The sequence below is a fragment of the Anthonomus grandis genome, chromosome 3 (genome assembly GCF_022605725.1).
Source record: "Anthonomus grandis grandis chromosome 3, icAntGran1.3, whole genome shotgun sequence".
In the NCBI taxonomy this organism is placed as follows: domain Eukaryota; kingdom Metazoa; phylum Arthropoda; class Insecta; order Coleoptera; family Curculionidae; genus Anthonomus; species Anthonomus grandis.
In genome coordinates, this window is record NC_065548.1 from 28,717,138 (window position 1) to 28,735,733 (window position 18,596).

The 18,596-nt window shown below is 40.0% G+C and overlaps 1 protein-coding gene across 1 annotated transcript in view; it reads right to left on the bottom strand.

Annotated features, from left to right (window-relative positions):
- LOC126734644 (uncharacterized) overlaps positions 1 to 18,275 on the bottom strand; it is a 30,755-nt gene extending 12,480 nt beyond the window's left edge. The window contains exon 1 of the mRNA XM_050438341.1: positions 17,904 to 18,275. Coding sequence (XP_050294298.1) covers positions 17,904 to 18,275 — 372 coding nt within the window. The remainder of the gene's footprint in view (positions 1 to 17,903) is intronic.
- Positions 18,276 to 18,596: the final 321 nt, after the last annotated feature.

Sequence of the window (18,596 nt, forward strand, 5' to 3'; positions counted from 1 at the left end):
TCACGACTCTCAATTTAATTTTAAAAACATATTAGAGCTTGACATTTATAAGACATTTTTCAAAATAAAATCGCATTTTACTGATTTGCGACAATATAGGGTATAATATACTTCTGCATAGCATAATCACAGTGATTTCATTGTTGACAAAAATATATTGCCATCGACACAGTCTGATTTCAGAAAAGCCCACAGTACAGCAACAGCTTCTTGTAATGTATCAAATGACATATCTAGGAATGTTGACCAGTAAAAAGTATCCTGTTTATTCCTATTAGACTTCGGCGAGGCCCTTGATCTTACAAATCATGATTTTTGGCTGGCTCAGTTCTCTCACTATGATTTTTCTGAACAAACAATTTTATGGTTCACAGACTATTTATTTTGTAGGTCTTAAGTAGCTGTGTTAGAAGGAGCAATGTCTGAAGCAGTTATTAATCAGGGTGTGGCTCGGGGTAGTACTCTGGAACCATTATTATTTTCATTATATACTTCGGGCGTCTCTAAGCAGGTAAGATATTATTGCTCTCTTTATCTTTATGCCGATGATATCTAGTTTTGTTCGGTTTTTTACTTGAATATTCTAGTAAGGCAATGCAGATAATTAATGGGTATCTCGCAACTATACTTGAGTAGTCTAATAATCATAGGTTGGCACTGAATGTAAAAAAGTAACTACATGCTTATTGGTACTGGTTCTGCAATAAATAAAGTTCATTTGTATAATTTATCCACTTTACATTTCTCAATTTCTCAATGGTGCACTTCTGCCAGATGAGTAGAGCAGGCTACAAACCTTGGGTTAGTGTTTGATACGAATTTAAACTTTAAAGCTCATGTCAAGTTGAAATTGTCGGTGGTTTATTTTAAATTAAAGAGTTGACATACCTTTAAATATATTTTACTGACAGATTAAGCTTATGCTAATCAACCCACTTATTCTGCTACAATTGGACTATTGTAGTGTATCTTATTATGAGTACTTAAATGTTGAAATTAGGAACAAAATACAGTTGGCCCAAAATGTAGCAATGCGATTTGAATTTAATGTAGGCAAATTTGAACATATAACACATAGTTAAGTAAATAATGATATTCTGAAGTATGGACAACGTTACAAGTTTCTCTTTGCAGTATTTATAGTTAGCGGGCACAAAGTTATGTCTCCTTCTTGTCTCTTTGAACTTTTTGCACTAGTACGTAAAGCAATTTGGTATTTTTGATTTCTTTCTTATGTTTTTTTTTTCAATAGTAGAAAAAGTTTTGAATGGTTCACGTCTGAAATTTTAATTGAATTTCCCATTTATAAAAAAGGACCATTTTACACACTTGTTATTAAGATACATTATATAGATATTATATGCAATGGTATTAAATAAATTAAAACAAATTATTTATTAATGTATTTAAATATCGATATGATTTATATTCTGTAATTACACCATGTAGGGAAATTAATACCGTAGGAGCAAACAGTGTCAAAAGATAAATAATTAATACATATATATATATATATATATATATATATAGATATATATATGTAAAAGCAAATGCAGAGGCATTAATACCCTTAATATCGCATACGGCACTAATATTATAAGACGCAGGTTATTAAAAATTTGTTATCAGAATATTAAACTGTCAGGAAAATCTGGGCACACTGAAATGAAAAGGAATAGATAAAATAAACAGGTCGAGTGGAAGGGAGTTAAACGAAATTCTTGTGGTCTGTTGTTATATTATTAGGTTCGACAAACAAATTTCCCTTCATTATATATATAATATTTAAATAGATACATAACATGCTAAATTTTTTAATGTGTTAATTTTAAGTGTGCATTTTAATAAGTGTTAAAAAAATTTTGCAACAACTATTGCATATGGTTACGAGTTTATATATACCACTTTTATTTAATTAACAATATTTAATAGTATTTTTTAAGTAAAACATTCAATTTTAATATTGTATTTCTTCAAGTTATTGTCCTCTACTTACCAAAATGACAACAACGTCCTGTCCATCTAATGATCAGATTTAACGACTTATTATTCTACGTTTCTATAGCTGACTCTGTCTATTGGGTGGTTTTGTTAATAAAAGTGTTTTCTTATTAAATACTTAAAATTATATAGCAAATGAAGATTAAAATAAAGTCGGTAATATTTAAATTGGTTTAACTAACCGTTAAGTAAACGATCTAAATCGAAAAGGAAACAGACTAAAGAAAATACATTTTTATCTTAGTCTTCAAACTATACTCTATTTCAGAAGTGTGTAGAGCAATAAAACCTCATTAGGTATGCAAAAGTGGTACCTGGTGATCCACCAATATTTTATGCCACTACCTTAGTTGGGTATTAGTTTCAATGTAAAATTCTTTCTTTTCGTTGATTGCAGGTAGTGTCACCCGGTTTTGGGTCAATTTATGAGTTTTGCCCATTGTTACCCACTGATAAACATTGAAAACGGTTCGCCAAAGGCGTGCAACTGGGACTTGTTTTTTACCTTATAATTAATGTACTTAAATGCTATTTTATTTTAGAAAGTTACTTTTGTTTAAATGGAATAATATATTTTTTTCACAAATTTATTGAACATAATATGTAGAGTAAAACAGTTGAAAATGTCACTTTTGGATCTGGCACTTTTTGAACAGTGTATAACAATTTTAAATTATAATAGATTGTAGTCTTCTTCGTCATCTGACGAACTGTCATCACCTCTTGACATTATAATTAAAGGATCGACTGTCTGATCGATGAGGTTGTCAAGATCCCACATTTTGTCCTCTTGCTTAATTACATTCTGGACTGCTTTTCGCCAATTCTCTGGTGTCGCTTCCGTAATGGCTTGATCAAACAGTAGCTTAACATCTTTCATTTTAAAAGTCGTGTTTTGTCTTGCTACAAATCCTTTTACCTGCGCCCATATCAGTTCTATAGGATTTAGTTCGCAATGATATGGCGGTAAGCGCAGTACAGTTATATTATGTAAATATTACTACATTCGCTTTACGTTTAAACACAAATAATACTCCCGGATACGTATAAAAAACTTTATTACAGACTAATTCTGAATTATAATTGAAAACTACTGATAAGATTACGGAATTAAACTTTTAAATAGTCTATACACGGGAAAATGTCTATTTGCCCGAGCCGTAAGACGTCGCGACGTTTATTTCTTTTAATCGACAACTCAACTAACTCTTTTTAATACGTTTTGTTTTGACGAACCAGTCCGGCCTTGAGCAGAATATTTCTTAGAACTCCAGACGCCGACGATAAACACACAGTTCTCTTGGTATTCGTTTTTAAATAATAAAGTTATGCGATTTATGGGTTCATCACGCGTTATTTTCCACATCCTCCCGGGCGGCAGAAATCTCAAGTGGATAGAGTAATTGAATTGGTCGTCTCATCACTAAACCGTTAGAAGTCACAATTTCACATGCCCTAACTTTCTCGTCTCGTCCTATGAAAGTTTTCGTAATTCGAACCATCTTCCACATTAGCCTAGGAAGATTCTGTTCATACAACAGAACCAAATCGCCTACTTGCAATTTCTGTTGCTTTACAGTTACGTTATTGTGAACACTCCTTAATTGTTGTAAATAGTTACATGACCATATTTTCCAGAACTTTGTAAGGATGTCATTCCTCGCTTTCCATGCCTGCAAAATATTGTCCCGTTTAATTATCGGATTTGTTAAATCGATTTGAAATCCACAATAATTTTCTCCCAGCAAAAAATGGCCTGGCGTTAGAATTAACAAATCATCTGGCTCATTACCAATGTATGTTAGTGGTCTTGAATTAATAGTAGCTTCAACTTCAGTCAAAACTATTTGCAACTCATCAAATCCAATAGTCCGTTTTCCAAGCGACAGTTTTAATGCATCTTTAACTGACTTCACAAGCCTCTCCCAGAAGCCACCCCACCATGACGCTCGTTCCACAATAAATCGCCATTTAATTCTTTGCTGGGCAGCTAATCCTTGAACTTCGTTTTGCCACAAAATTTTTGTAAGCTCGTTTAACTCCAAAGCAGCTCGTTTAAATGTCTTAGCATTGTCGGAATATATAATGTCGGGCACTCCCCTTCTCGAAATAAATCTTCGAAGAGCTCTGATACAACTCTCTGTTGTCAGATCCGGAACCAATTCCAAGTGTATCGCCCTAATAACAGCACAAGTTAACAACATAATATAGACTTTTATCTCCCATTTTCCTTTATGACATACAATGGTCCCGCAAAATCTACCCCTGTCACTTTAAAAGGCGCAACAGCATCTAATCTACTTCTATGCAACGGTGCAAAGGGTTCACTTGCCGGTTTTCCTCTTAACCTTTTACATACAATATAAGTCTTTATTATAGCCTTAATCCGTTGCCTTCCTTGGATAATCCAATATTTTTTTCTAACATTAGTTAAGGTAATATTAACCCCGCCATGCCTTACTGCACCATGAATCCTTAATATTACATGCGTCGTTAAGATAGATTTTTTAGGCAAAATAATCGGATATTTCGTGTCATAAGGTAAGGCTGCCTCCTGTAATCTACTTCCCAATCTTAAAACCCCTTGATCATCCAAAAATGGATTAAGACTGAGAATGCTCGATTGCCTCTCTATAATGTGACCTTTTGATAAAGCACTAATTTCCGCTTTAAAATACTGAGCCTGTATAACCTTAATCCAATAAAATTCACTTTGGATCAGTTCTTCAGCTTTAACCTTTATTGAATCAAATAATGTCTCGTGAAGATTTCGTGACCTTACTATAAATCTTCTTACATAAGCCGTTATTCTAAGTATTTTATCAAAATTACTGAACTTGTCAAATGGAAATAAGGGCTCTCCGCTAATTCCGTTTACTTCAACTTGAACTGCAAATGCCGAAAAAATACCATGCTGCTCAGGCTCCGTTATCCCATCATTTGGCCAAAACTCTTTGTCTTTCAATAACCATTCAGGTCCGTGAAGCCAAAGTTTCGATTCTACAAATGCTTTCACGTTAATCCCTCTCGATAACAAATCTGCAGGATTTTCAACACCTGGGCAATGTCTCCATTCACTTTTTGTTAATTTTTGGATCTCTGCTACCCGATGGGCAACATATGGTTTCCATTTTGAACTTTTTCCTTTAATCCAATGCATAGAAATCTTGGAGTCTGTCCATAGGAAAATTTCGTCGATATTTTTGCACAAACTTTTTAGTATAAAATCTTGCAACCTAGCAGCACACAATGCACCCGTTAGCTCCAATTTGGGAATCGTTAACGTTTTATCTCCCTTCAAGTTAAGTGGAGCCACTCTATTTTTTGCTACCAGAATATTACAACTTTTATTTTTTTTAGAAGTTGTTACTTTAAGATAGGCAACTGCCCCATATGCTTTGGGGCTAGCATCTGAAAATATGTGCAATTCCGTATGGTCTTTTGAGTAGTCAACAACACATCTTGGAATCCAGTATTCTTTAAGTTCCAATAACTCATTTTCCCACTTACTCCAAACTTCGGTCAATTCGTTTGATAAAATGGAGTCCCAGTCGTACTTTTCAATCCATATTTGCTGCATTAAAATTTTTGCTCTTATTATAAATGGACTTAATAATCCTAATGGATCGTATACTTTTGCAATTGTCTGTAGAACCTTACGTTTCGTTATTCCTGGCTGCCCCGTATGATCCTCGACGGTAGATAATATAGAATTAACATCAATGCTTAGCTGATCTGTAAAAGTACACCACCGTATTCCCAGAACTTTCTTTACAGGATTACTGGCCTTTTCATTATCCATTAAAAGAGTTCTTCTTAAATGCACATCATTAGTAGCCCATTTCCTTAGATTCATGCTAGCTTTCTTCATTATTTCTTGACTTTTGAAATAAACTTCACTTGCCTCGTCTGACGTGTCTACAGCAGCCACCAAATCATCGACGTAAAATGACCTTGACATGATATCACATATCTTTTTAAAACCTTCATTCTGCTCATCCAAATGTTTGGTCAAAGTAGCTGCCAAGATAAAGGGACTGCTCGTTACACCAAAAGTCACCCTTTTCATGCGAAAACTAACTATTTCTGGTAAGCTTCCATTATCCTCAATTGAGCTTTCGTACCATAAAAACCTTAGTGCATCTCTATCATCCTCATTAATTTCAATTTGCAGAAAGGCTTTCTCAATATCAGCTATTAATGCAACGTTGCCAATTCTAAAATTAATTAGCACTTTTAATAGCAAGGGTACCAAGTTTTCACCTGGTGATAGAAGATCATTCAAAGATGGCATTCCTGGAGCATGGGCAGATGCATCAAATACAACCCTTATTCTTGTGGTATCTTTATCGTATCTATACACCGGCCTGTGTGGCATATAGTAGGCTTTAGGCGAAATAACACTATTAGCACTTTCTGCGCAATCATTCTCAAAATATTCTCGCACAGCCTTATCATACTCTACTAGTCCTCCCATGCGAATAAGCTTTGACGTTAAACTTTTAGCCCTCGAAAGTGCCCCGTTAAAGTTTGACTCCACTACTATATCTTTACTTTTCCAAGGTAGTGCCACAGTATACCGATTCTCGTTAAAGTGTATACTTTCTTCTATGTACCTTTTCGTAGAATGGTCCATTACATTAGTATCATTAATCCCAATAGCTTCCAGGTCCCAAAATTTCTTTAGGTCAAAATCATCATTCACAGTTTGCACTTGGAAAATATTAGCCACATTCACATTCAATGAAAATCCATATTCACAGCTTCTGCCATGGATAGTCCATCCTAAATAGGTATTCACCGCAGTTTGATATTCTGACAGCTTTTTAATTTCTCCAGTGACTATTTTCCAGTAGTAATCAGCTCCTACTAGTACTGATATTCCAGGCAAAACTTGCTCTGCGTTATCTGGACAAATATCAGCCAAACTATGCTCCTTACTAAATTCATTTATAATTGAATTGTTACACGATGGAACAGCAAGTGTATCAAAACAGATTTCTGGTACTTCAATAGCGTTAATCGTTATGTTTTCGTTAGAGTTTACACCTCTTATTGTTAACTTTACTCGATTACACAACCGCGCAGGCACCAGTTCTTTTTTACCAAAACACATTATAGACAGTTTGTGAGTCCCTTCTATCGGTAAATTCAATTGTCTGGAGACACACTCTTTAATAAAAGTTAACTGACTTCCGCCATCAATAATAAGTCTGATAAAAGTTTTAGATTGTCCACTGTCCAACACCTGAGCACACGCGGTCTGCAACAATACATTACTTGTGTTTTTGAAGGTGGTAGACAATGGTACAGTGAAAACATCTTGTCGGACTTGCATTGTCTTATTTATTTATTGTAACACGACGTTTCGGTTGGTAAGTATCTCCAACCGTTATCAAGTGTAAACTGAAAGCAAACTACTATTCTATAGGCTTATATACTAGATGTGTGCAGCGATATGGAAGGGAAGGGAAGGGAGGGAAAGTCATCCGTGAAAAAGAGTTGGAGGGGGGAAGGACACGCGTCTCTCTAGATCCTACACTGTCCTGAGAGTAGAGGCTTCCAGATGTTGGGTATATCGACGCTTGGCTGGCTGAAGATCCTCTGATTCTGTGAAATGAAAGCTGCCTCTACGAACTTCCTCTTCCGCCAGTGCTGTTCCTTGTGCAGAATCTTGGCTTCTGACCAATGGATATTGTGTCCATTATGCCACGCGTGCTCTGCTATCCCGGATTTGGAAACCTCTCCTCTTTGGGTCCAGCTGCGATGTTCCTTCGCTCTGATTTCTAGGGGGCGCTTCGTTTCACCTATGTATGAGTCACCGCACTCACATGGGATCCGGTAGACGCAATTTTTGGTATCCACCATGCCATCTGGTTTGGTCTTTGAAACCACGCTTCTGATAGTGGTGCTAGATCTAAAGGCAGTTCTAATATTGTACTTGCTGGCAATGCGTCGGATTTGTTCCGATGTACCCCTAATGTAAGGTATGGGTAGAAGTCTGGTTGTCGTGGTGGCCTCGTCTCTGATTTGATTTGGACGCGTCCTTTGGATGGTCCTACTTATTAGCTTCTTTGGATATCCATTCTGTTGTAGGTCTTTGTAGATGGTATCCACTTCAGTCTTGAGATCCTCGTCGTTTCTACAGATGGTTCGAGCTCTATTGTAGAGGGATCTTATGATGCCTACTTTGGTGGTTGCAGGATGGTTGGACTCATAGTGCAGATACTGGCCCGTGTGTGTTGGTTTTCTATAAACTGAAGTTCGTAGATTTCCGCCGACCTTTTTAACGAGAACATCTAGAAAAGGTAGAGCTGAGTCCTTTTCTGTCTCCATCGTGAATTTGATTGTTGGTCTGAAACTGTTGAGGTGAAGCAGAAACTCCTGAAGTGCTTTTTCCTCTTTGTCCCAGATGATGAAGGTGTCGTCCACATATCGAAGCCAGAGCTTCGGTTTGCACCGGGAGGCATCTATTGCATGTTCCTCAAACCATTCCATGAAGATGTTTGCTATTACTGGGGAAAGAGATGAACCCATCGGAAGTCCTTCGTCTTGGGCGTAGAATCTATCCTTGACCTGAAAGTAAGAATTACGAAGACAGATCTCCAAAAGTTCCATCACCCCGTCCAGAGGCAGTGTGGTCCGAGTTGAGAAAGCTGCATCCTTGCTTAGTTTGTCTCGGATGATGTTAAGAGACTCTCCTATGGGTACATTGGTGTAGAGACTTTCGACATCAAAACTCACCAATCTGTCATTGGTCTCGACTTCGATCCCTCCAAGAAGGTCTACAAAGTGGGCAGAGTTACGCACGAAAGACGCTGCATTTCCCTGGATCGGTCTAATGATCTCCAAAAGGAATTTCGAGAGTTCTGATGTCGGCGAATTTCTAGAGCTCGTGATGGGCCGCAGAGGCATTTGCTCCTTATGAATCTTGGGTAGTCCGTATAGGTGTGGAGGTTTGCTATAATGTGGTGTCAGCCTAAAGCGTACCGCATCCGACAATGTTGAGGAGTACTTTTTAAGTGCTCTGTAAATTCGACCTTCTATGGTTGTCGTCGGATCCTTAGATAGTAGCCTGTATTCGCCTTTGTTCAAAACTTCCTCAACTTTGTTTTCGTAGGTTTCCAGGTCCATAATCACAGTTGCATTGCCCTTATCTGCAGGAAGAATTTTGATGTTCTTTTCACTTCTGAGGTTCCTGAGAGCTGTTTCCTCTTCTTTGCTGATGTTCTGCAAAGGTTTCTGTTTTTTAAGTGAGTCTAGAGCAACCCTTACCTCGTGTCGAAATTCATCGGCCACAGGACGTGGTAGGTGGATTGATTCTACTGAGGACACTATGTCTATAAAGGATGGTTTTGAGGATATAGCGAAGTTTAATCCTCTGTTTAACACCTTCTGTTCAGCATCGGTAAGGGTTCTTTTTGACACATTAACGATGGTGGCGGGGAGGTTAGAGGTTGGTGCTGGTTGAGTCCTGTTGGTTCGTCTGGATTTAAGGTTTTGGAGTTTTGAAAGGTGGCTTGCTCTTAGCTTTTCTCTTAGTTTTTGGCAAGTGAAGTCTATTTTGTCAAAGATTGGTTGATAGTCTTCCTCCAATGTAACTTCTTTGATTTCTTCGAATCGCTGAATGCATTCGATTTCTATTTTTGCTTTCTTCCAACGGTGGTAGCTAAGTTGAGATCGCAGCAGCTCCATACTAGCACGTTCAAGAATACGTTCTGATCTTCTACCTGGTATAGCGGTTTTGAGACGTAGACCAGTAGGAATGACATTGGCGTCTCTTGTCTCTCGCAGGAAGCTGATGTGTTCCTCCTCCTTGGTCATCTTTATCTTGGTTTTCTCAAAGCCTCTAAATAGGTTGCTGGTTCCGGGTCCGTACCGGTTATCCAATCTGTTTTTGAAGGTGGTAGACAATGGTACAGTGAAAACATCTTGTCGGACTTGCATTGTCTTATTTATTTATTGTAACACGACGTTTCGGTTGGTAAGTATCTCCAACCGTTATCAAGTGTAAACTGAAAGCAAACTACTATTCTATAGGCTTATATACTAGATGTGTGCAGCGATATGGAAGGGAAGGGAAGGGAGGGAAAGTCATCCGTGAAAAAGAGTTGGAGGGGGGAAGGACACGCGTCTCTCTAGATCCTACACTGTCCTGAGAGTAGAGGCTTCCAGATGTTGGGTATATCGACGCTTGGCTGGCTGAAGATCCTCTGATTCTGTGAAATGAAAGCTGCCTCTACGAACTTCCTCTTCCGCCAGTGCTGTTCCTTGTGCAGAATCTTGGCTTCTGACCAATGGATATTGTGTCCATTATGCCACGCGTGCTCTGCTATCCCGGATTTGGAAACCTCTCCTCTTTGGGTCCAGCTGCGATGTTCCTTCGCTCTGATTTCTAGGGGGCGCTTCGTTTCACCTATGTATGAGTCACCGCACTCACATGGGATCCGGTAGACGCAATTTTTGGTATCCACCATGCCATCTGGTTTGGTCTTTGAAACCACGCTTCTGATAGTGGTGCTAGATCTAAAGGCAGTTCTAATATTGTACTTGCTGGCAATGCGTCGGATTTGTTCCGATGTACCCCTAATGTAAGGTATGGGTAGAAGTCTGGTTGTCGTGGTGGCCTCGTCTCTGATTTGATTTGGACGCGTCCTTTGGATGGTCCTACTTATTAGCTTCTTTGGATATCCATTCTGTTGTAGGTCTTTGTAGATGGTATCCACTTCAGTCTTGAGATCCTCGTCGTTTCTACAGATGGTTCGAGCTCTATTGTAGAGGGATCTTATGATGCCTACTTTGGTGGTTGCAGGATGGTTGGACTCATAGTGCAGATACTGGCCCGTGTGTGTTGGTTTTCTATAAACTGAAGTTCGTAGATTTCCGCCGACCTTTTTAACGAGAACATCTAGAAAAGGTAGAGCTGAGTCCTTTTCTGTCTCCATCGTGAATTTGATTGTTGGTCTGAAACTGTTGAGGTGAAGCAGAAACTCCTGAAGTGCTTTTTCCTCTTTGTCCCAGATGATGAAGGTGTCGTCCACATATCGAAGCCAGAGCTTCGGTTTGCACCGGGAGGCATCTATTGCATGTTCCTCAAACCATTCCATGAAGATGTTTGCTATTACTGGGGAAAGAGATGAACCCATCGGAAGTCCTTCGTCTTGGGCGTAGAATCTATCCTTGACCTGAAAGTAAGAATTACGAAGACAGATCTCCAAAAGTTCCATCACCCCGTCCAGAGGCAGTGTGGTCCGAGTTGAGAAAGCTGCATCCTTGCTTAGTTTGTCTCGGATGATGTTAAGAGACTCTCCTATGGGTACATTGGTGTAGAGACTTTCGACATCAAAACTCACCAATCTGTCATTGGTCTCGACTTCGATCCCTCCAAGAAGGTCTACAAAGTGGGCAGAGTTACGCACGAAAGACGCTGCATTTCCCTGGATCGGTCTAATGATCTCCAAAAGGAATTTCGAGAGTTCTGATGTCGGCGAATTTCTAGAGCTCGTGATGGGCCGCAGAGGCATTTGCTCCTTATGAATCTTGGGTAGTCCGTATAGGTGTGGAGGTTTGCTATAATGTGGTGTCAGCCTAAAGCGTACCGCATCCGACAATGTTGAGGAGTACTTTTTAAGTGCTCTGTAAATTCGACCTTCTATGGTTGTCGTCGGATCCTTAGATAGTAGCCTGTATTCGCCTTTGTTCAAAACTTCCTCAACTTTGTTTTGGAGGAGGAACACATCAGCTTCCTGCGAGAGACAAGAGACGCCAATGTCATTCCTACTGGTCTACGTCTCAAAACCGCTATACCAGGTAGAAGATCAGAACGTATTCTTGAACGTGCTAGTATGGAGCTGCTGCGATCTCAACTTAGCTACCACCGTTGGAAGAAAGCAAAAATAGAAATCGAATGCATTCAGCGATTCGAAGAAATCAAAGAAGTTACATTGGAGGAAGACTATCAACCAATCTTTGACAAAATAGACTTCACTTGCCAAAAACTAAGAGAAAAGCTAAGAGCAAGCCACCTTTCAAAACTCCAAAACCTTAAATCCAGACGAACCAACAGGACTCAACCAGCACCAACCTCTAACCTCCCCGCCACCATCGTTAATGTGTCAAAAAGAACCCTTACCGATGCTGAACAGAAGGTGTTAAACAGAGGATTAAACTTCGCTATATCCTCAAAACCATCCTTTATAGACATAGTGTCCTCAGTAGAATCAATCCACCTACCACGTCCTGTGGCCGATGAATTTCGACACGAGGTAAGGGTTGCTCTAGACTCACTTAAAAAACAGAAACCTTTGCAGAACATCAGCAAAGAAGAGGAAACAGCTCTCAGGAACCTCAGAAGTGAAAAGAACATCAAAATTCTTCCTGCAGATAAGGGCAATGCAACTGTGATTATGGACCTGGAAACCTACGAAAACAAAGTTGAGGAAGTTTTGAACAAAGGCGAATACAGGCTACTATCTAAGGATCCGACGACAACCATAGAAGGTCGAATTTACAGAGCACTTAAAAAGTACTCCTCAACATTGTCGGATGCGGTACGCTTTAGGCTGACACCACATTATAGCAAACCTCCACACCTATACGGACTACCCAAGATTCATAAGGAGCAAATGCCTCTGCGGCCCATCACGAGCTCTAGAAATTCGCCGACATCAGAACTCTCGAAATTCCTTTTGGAGATCATTAGACCGATCCAGGGAAATGCAGCGTCTTTCGTGCGTAACTCTGCCCACTTTGTAGACCTTCTTGGAGGGATCGAAGTCGAGACCAATGACAGATTGGTGAGTTTTGATGTCGAAAGTCTCTACACCAATGTACCCATAGGAGAGTCTCTTAACATCATCCGAGACAAACTAAGCAAGGATGCAGCTTTCTCAACTCGGACCACACTGCCTCTGGACGGGGTGATGGAACTTTTGGAGATCTGTCTTCGTAATTCTTACTTTCAGGTCAAGGATAGATTCTACGCCCAAGACGAAGGACTTCCGATGGGTTCATCTCTTTCCCCAGTAATAGCAAACATCTTCATGGAATGGTTTGAGGAACATGCAATAGATGCCTCCCGGTGCAAACCGAAGCTCTGGCTTCGATATGTGGACGACACCTTCATCATCTGGGACAAAGAGGAAAAAGCACTTCAGGAGTTTCTGCTTCACCTCAACAGTTTCAGACCAACAATCAAATTCACGATGGAGACAGAAAAGGACTCAGCTCTACCTTTTCTAGATGTTCTCGTTAAAAAGGTCGGCGGAAATCTACGAACTTCAGTTTATAGAAAACCAACACACACGGGCCAGTATCTGCACTATGAGTCCAACCATCCTGCAACCACCAAAGTAGGCATCATAAGATCCCTCTACAATAGAGCTCGAACCATCTGTAGAAACGACGAGGATCTCAAGACTGAAGTGGATACCATCTACAAAGACCTACAACAGAATGGATATCCAAAGAAGCTAATAAGTAGGACCATCCAAAGGACGCGTCCAAATCAAATCAGAGACGAGGCCACCACGACAACCAGACTTCTACCCATACCTTACATTAGGGGTACATCGGAACAAATCCGACGCATTGCCAGCAAGTACAATATTAGAACTGCCTTTAGATCTAGCACCACTATCAGAAGCGTGGTTTCAAAGACCAAACCAGATGGCATGGTGGATACCAAAAATTGCGTCTACCGGATCCCATGTGAGTGCGGTGACTCATACATAGGTGAAACGAAGCGCCCCCTAGAAATCAGAGCGAAGGAACATCGCAGCTGGACCCAAAGAGGAGAGGTTTCCAAATCCGGGATAGCAGAGCACGCGTGGCATAATGGACACAATATCCATTGGTCAGAAGCCAAGATTCTGCACAAGGAACAGCACTGGCGGAAGAGGAAGTTCGTAGAGGCAGCTTTCATTTCACAGAATCAGAGGATCTTCAGCCAGCCAAGCGTCGATATACCCAACATCTGGAAGCCTCTACTCTCAGGACAGTGTAGGATCTAGAGAGACGCGTGTCCTTCCCCCCTCCAACTCTTTTTCACGGATGACTTTCCCTCCCTTCCCTTCCCTTCCATATCGCTGCACACATCTAGTATATAAGCCTATAGAATAGTAGTTTGCTTTCAGTTTACACTTGATAACGGTTGGAGATACTTACCAACCGAAACGTCGTGTTACAATAAATAAATAAGACAATGCAAGTCCGACAAGATGTTTTCACTGTACCATTGTCTACCACCTTCAAAAACAGATTGGATAACCGGTACGGACCCGGAACCAGCAACCTATTTAGAGGCTTTGAGAAAACCAAGATAAAGATGACCAAGGAGGAGGAACACATCAGCTTCCTGCGAGAGACAAGAGACGCCAATGTCATTCCTACTGGTCTACGTCTCAAAACCGCTATACCAGGTAGAAGATCAGAACGTATTCTTGAACGTGCTAGTATGGAGCTGCTGCGATCTCAACTTAGCTACCACCGTTGGAAGAAAGCAAAAATAGAAATCGAATGCATTCAGCGATTCGAAGAAATCAAAGAAGTTACATTGGAGGAAGACTATCAACCAATCTTTGACAAAATAGACTTCACTTGCCAAAAACTAAGAGAAAAGCTAAGAGCAAGCCACCTTTCAAAACTCCAAAACCTTAAATCCAGACGAACCAACAGGACTCAACCAGCACCAACCTCTAACCTCCCCGCCACCATCGTTAATGTGTCAAAAAGAACCCTTACCGATGCTGAACAGAAGGTGTTAAACAGAGGATTAAACTTCGCTATATCCTCAAAACCATCCTTTATAGACATAGTGTCCTCAGTAGAATCAATCCACCTACCACGTCCTGTGGCCGATGAATTTCGACACGAGGTAAGGGTTGCTCTAGACTCACTTAAAAAACAGAAACCTTTGCAGAACATCAGCAAAGAAGAGGAAACAGCTCTCAGGAACCTCAGAAGTGAAAAGAACATCAAAATTCTTCCTGCAGATAAGGGCAATGCAACTGTGATTATGGACCTGGAAACCTACGAAAACAAAGTTGAGGAAGTTTTGAACAAAGGCGAATACAGGCTACTATCTAAGGATCCGACGACAACCATAGAAGGTCGAATTTACAGAGCACTTAAAAAGTACTCCTCAACATTGTCGGATGCGGTACGCTTTAGGCTGACACCACATTATAGCAAACCTCCACACCTATACGGACTACCCAAGATTCATAAGGAGCAAATGCCTCTGCGGCCCATCACGAGCTCTAGAAATTCGCCGACATCAGAACCTCTCGAAATTCCTTTTGGAGATCATTAGACCGATCCAGGGAAATGCAGCGTCTTTCGTGCGTAACTCTGCCCACTTTGTAGACCTTCTTGGAGGGATCGAAGTCGAGACCAATGACAGATTGGTGAGTTTTGATGTCGAAAGTCTCTACACCAATGTACCCATAGGAGAGTCTCTTAACATACTCTCACGAGATGTGTCAAGGATGCAGCTTTCTCAACTCGGACCACACTGCCTCTGGACGGGGTGATGGAACTTTTGGAGATCTGTCTTCGTAATTCTTACTTTCAGGTCAAGGATAGATTCTACGCCCAAGACGAAGGACTTCCGATGGGTTCATCTCTTTCCCCAGTAATAGCAAACATCTTCATGGAATGGTTTGAGGAACATGCAATAGATGCCTCCCGGTGCAAACCGAAGCTCTGGCTTCGATATGTGGACGACACCTTCATCATCTGGGACAAAGAGGAAAAAGCACTTCAGGAGTTTCTGCTTCACCTCAACAGTTTCAGACCAACAATCAAATTCACGATGGAGACAGAAAAGGACTCAGCTCTACCTTTTCTAGATGTTCTCGTTAAAAAGGTCGGCGGAAATCTACGAACTTCAGTTTATAGAAAACCAACACACACGGGCCAGTATCTGCACTATGAGTCCAACCATCCTGCAACCACCAAAGTAGGCATCATAAGATCCCTCTACAATAGAGCTCGAACCATCTGTAGAAACGACGAGGATCTCAAGACTGAAGTGGATACCATCTACAAAGACCTACAACAGAATGGATATCCAAAGAAGCTAATAAGTAGGACCATCCAAAGGACGCGTCCAAATCAAATCAGAGACGAGGCCACCACGACAACCAGACTTCTACCCATACCTTACATTAGGGGTACATCGGAACAAATCCGACGCATTGCCAGCAAGTACAATATTAGAACTGCCTTTAGATCTAGCACCACTATCAGAAGCGTGGTTTCAAAGACCAAACCAGATGGCATGGTGGATACCAAAAATTGCGTCTACCGGATCCCATGTGAGTGCGGTGACTCATACATAGGTGAAACGAAGCGCCCCCTAGAAATCAGAGCGAAGGAACATCGCAGCTGGACCCAAAGAGGAGAGGTTTCCAAATCCGGGATAGCAGAGCACGCGTGGCATAATGGACACAATATCCATTGGTCAGAAGCCAAGATTCTGCACAAGGAACAGCACTGGCGGAAGAGGAAGTTCGTAGAGGCAGCTTTCATTTCACAGAATCAGAGGATCTTCAGCCAGCCAAGCGTCGATATACCCAACATCTGGAAGCCTCTACTCTCAGGACAGTGTAGGATCTAGAGAGACGCGTGTCCTTCCCCCCTCCAACTCTTTTTCACGGATGACTTTCCCTCCCTTCCCTTCCCTTCCATATCGCTGCACACATCTAGTATATAAGCCTATAGAATAGTAGTTTGCTTTCAGTTTACACTTGATAACGGTTGGAGATACTTACCAACCGAAACGTCGTGTTACAATAAATAAATAAGACAATGCAAGTCCGACAAGATGTTTTCAATACATTACTTAGTCCGTTATTAGAAAACAAAGCTGTAGCTCCACTTTCCCGTTCGTTAGATTGTTCATTATTATTACTAGACCGATTAGTTGCGCTATTATTTTTGATAAAGTCCGGGTCACACATGGTCATAGCATGCTTACGCGAGCACTTATTACACCTAATATTCGTTCTACAGTTCCTGGAAGAATGATTACTCTTTGTACATCTAAAACACCTGCCACTAGATTTTAAAATGTCTTTCTTTTTTGCCAATGTCACCGCGGAATTCGTACAATTAGTCGTCATGTGATCTTTTGATTTACAAAACAAACAATGTTCGTTTACCGATGTAAAAAGTCCTGCGGCCGTAAACTCATTATTCTCTTTAGGCTTGAAGCGATTTCTTTTAAAAGAGTCAACACTTTGAGATTTTCCGCTAGACTTTTCACCCGATAGTATATTGGCTTGCTCTACAGAATCTACCTCTAGTTTTATAAACTGTAACAGTTTTAGCACTTTATCCTCATAAGATGCCTCACTACTACTTCCTGAACTCTCATGAGTCATATTTGAGTTTCTAGAGGCAGTTTCTTCATTATCATTGCCTGTATCAGTTGTGGCTTGCTTTTTGTTGTATTCTATTCTCATTGAAAGGGGTAGAGCTTTTAAAATTATAGATTTTACCATCATACCATAACTACCGGGTTCAATTCCAAGACGTTGCAAGGATTTCATTATTTTTGACGTTACGTTATAGAGTTTTCTTAGAGCTGAGATATCCGTTCTATTTTTTACAGGATTTATATCTAGCAATTTTTGAATATAGCTGTCAATAATACATTCCTTATTGCCATATTCATCTTTTAATAATTGAATGGCATCGTTATAACTATTTTTACTAGTCGTTAGACCCTGTATCGTTATGGAGGCATTTCCATATAGAACTGACTTTAAATAACTAAATTTTGAAGCATCATCCAATTGTAAATTGCTGTGAATAGCTGACTCGAATTGTTCCCAAAAAGCAGGCCACTCGTGATAATTTCCACTAAATTTAATTAGTTCTAATTTAGGAAGTCTTACCGACATTTTAGGTTGATGTAATTCTCCCGTTTGTTGACCCACATTATCCATGTTCTCAGCAGAAGCACCCAAAGCCATATTTCCTTGACTATTTACTTCCGCTATACATTGTTCCAATCTTGCAATTGCTACCACAGCCTTTTCGTCATATTCCAAAATTTTTACACACTCATTGATCCTCATTTGATCCTCACTAATAAATGAACTCGCCTTTTCGTTAGCAAATTTTAAATTTTCTCGAGCCGATTTTATTTTGACCACTTGAACAAGAGCGTCTTTCACATTAAATAGTTCCGAATCAATAATTACGTTAGCTTCGTTAACAACCCTCGTGAGCTGAGCGCGACACGCCGTTTTCATCGCAACCTCCATTTTTTTATTACGTTAGTCCGTTACGTTAGTATAGTTTTCAATCCGTTAAAAAAAAAACAGAAAAAGTCCACTAAAAGCTTTCCCGGGTTTCGGCACCAAAATGTAAATATTACTACATTCGCTTTACGTTTAAACACAAATAATACTCCCGGATACGTATAAAAAACTTTATTACAGACTAATTCTGAATTATAATTGAAAACTACTGATAAGATTACGGAATTAAACTTTTAAATAGTCTATACACGGGAAAATGTCTATTTGCCCGAGCCGTAAGACGTCGCGACGTTTATTTCTTTTAATCGACAACTCAACTAACTC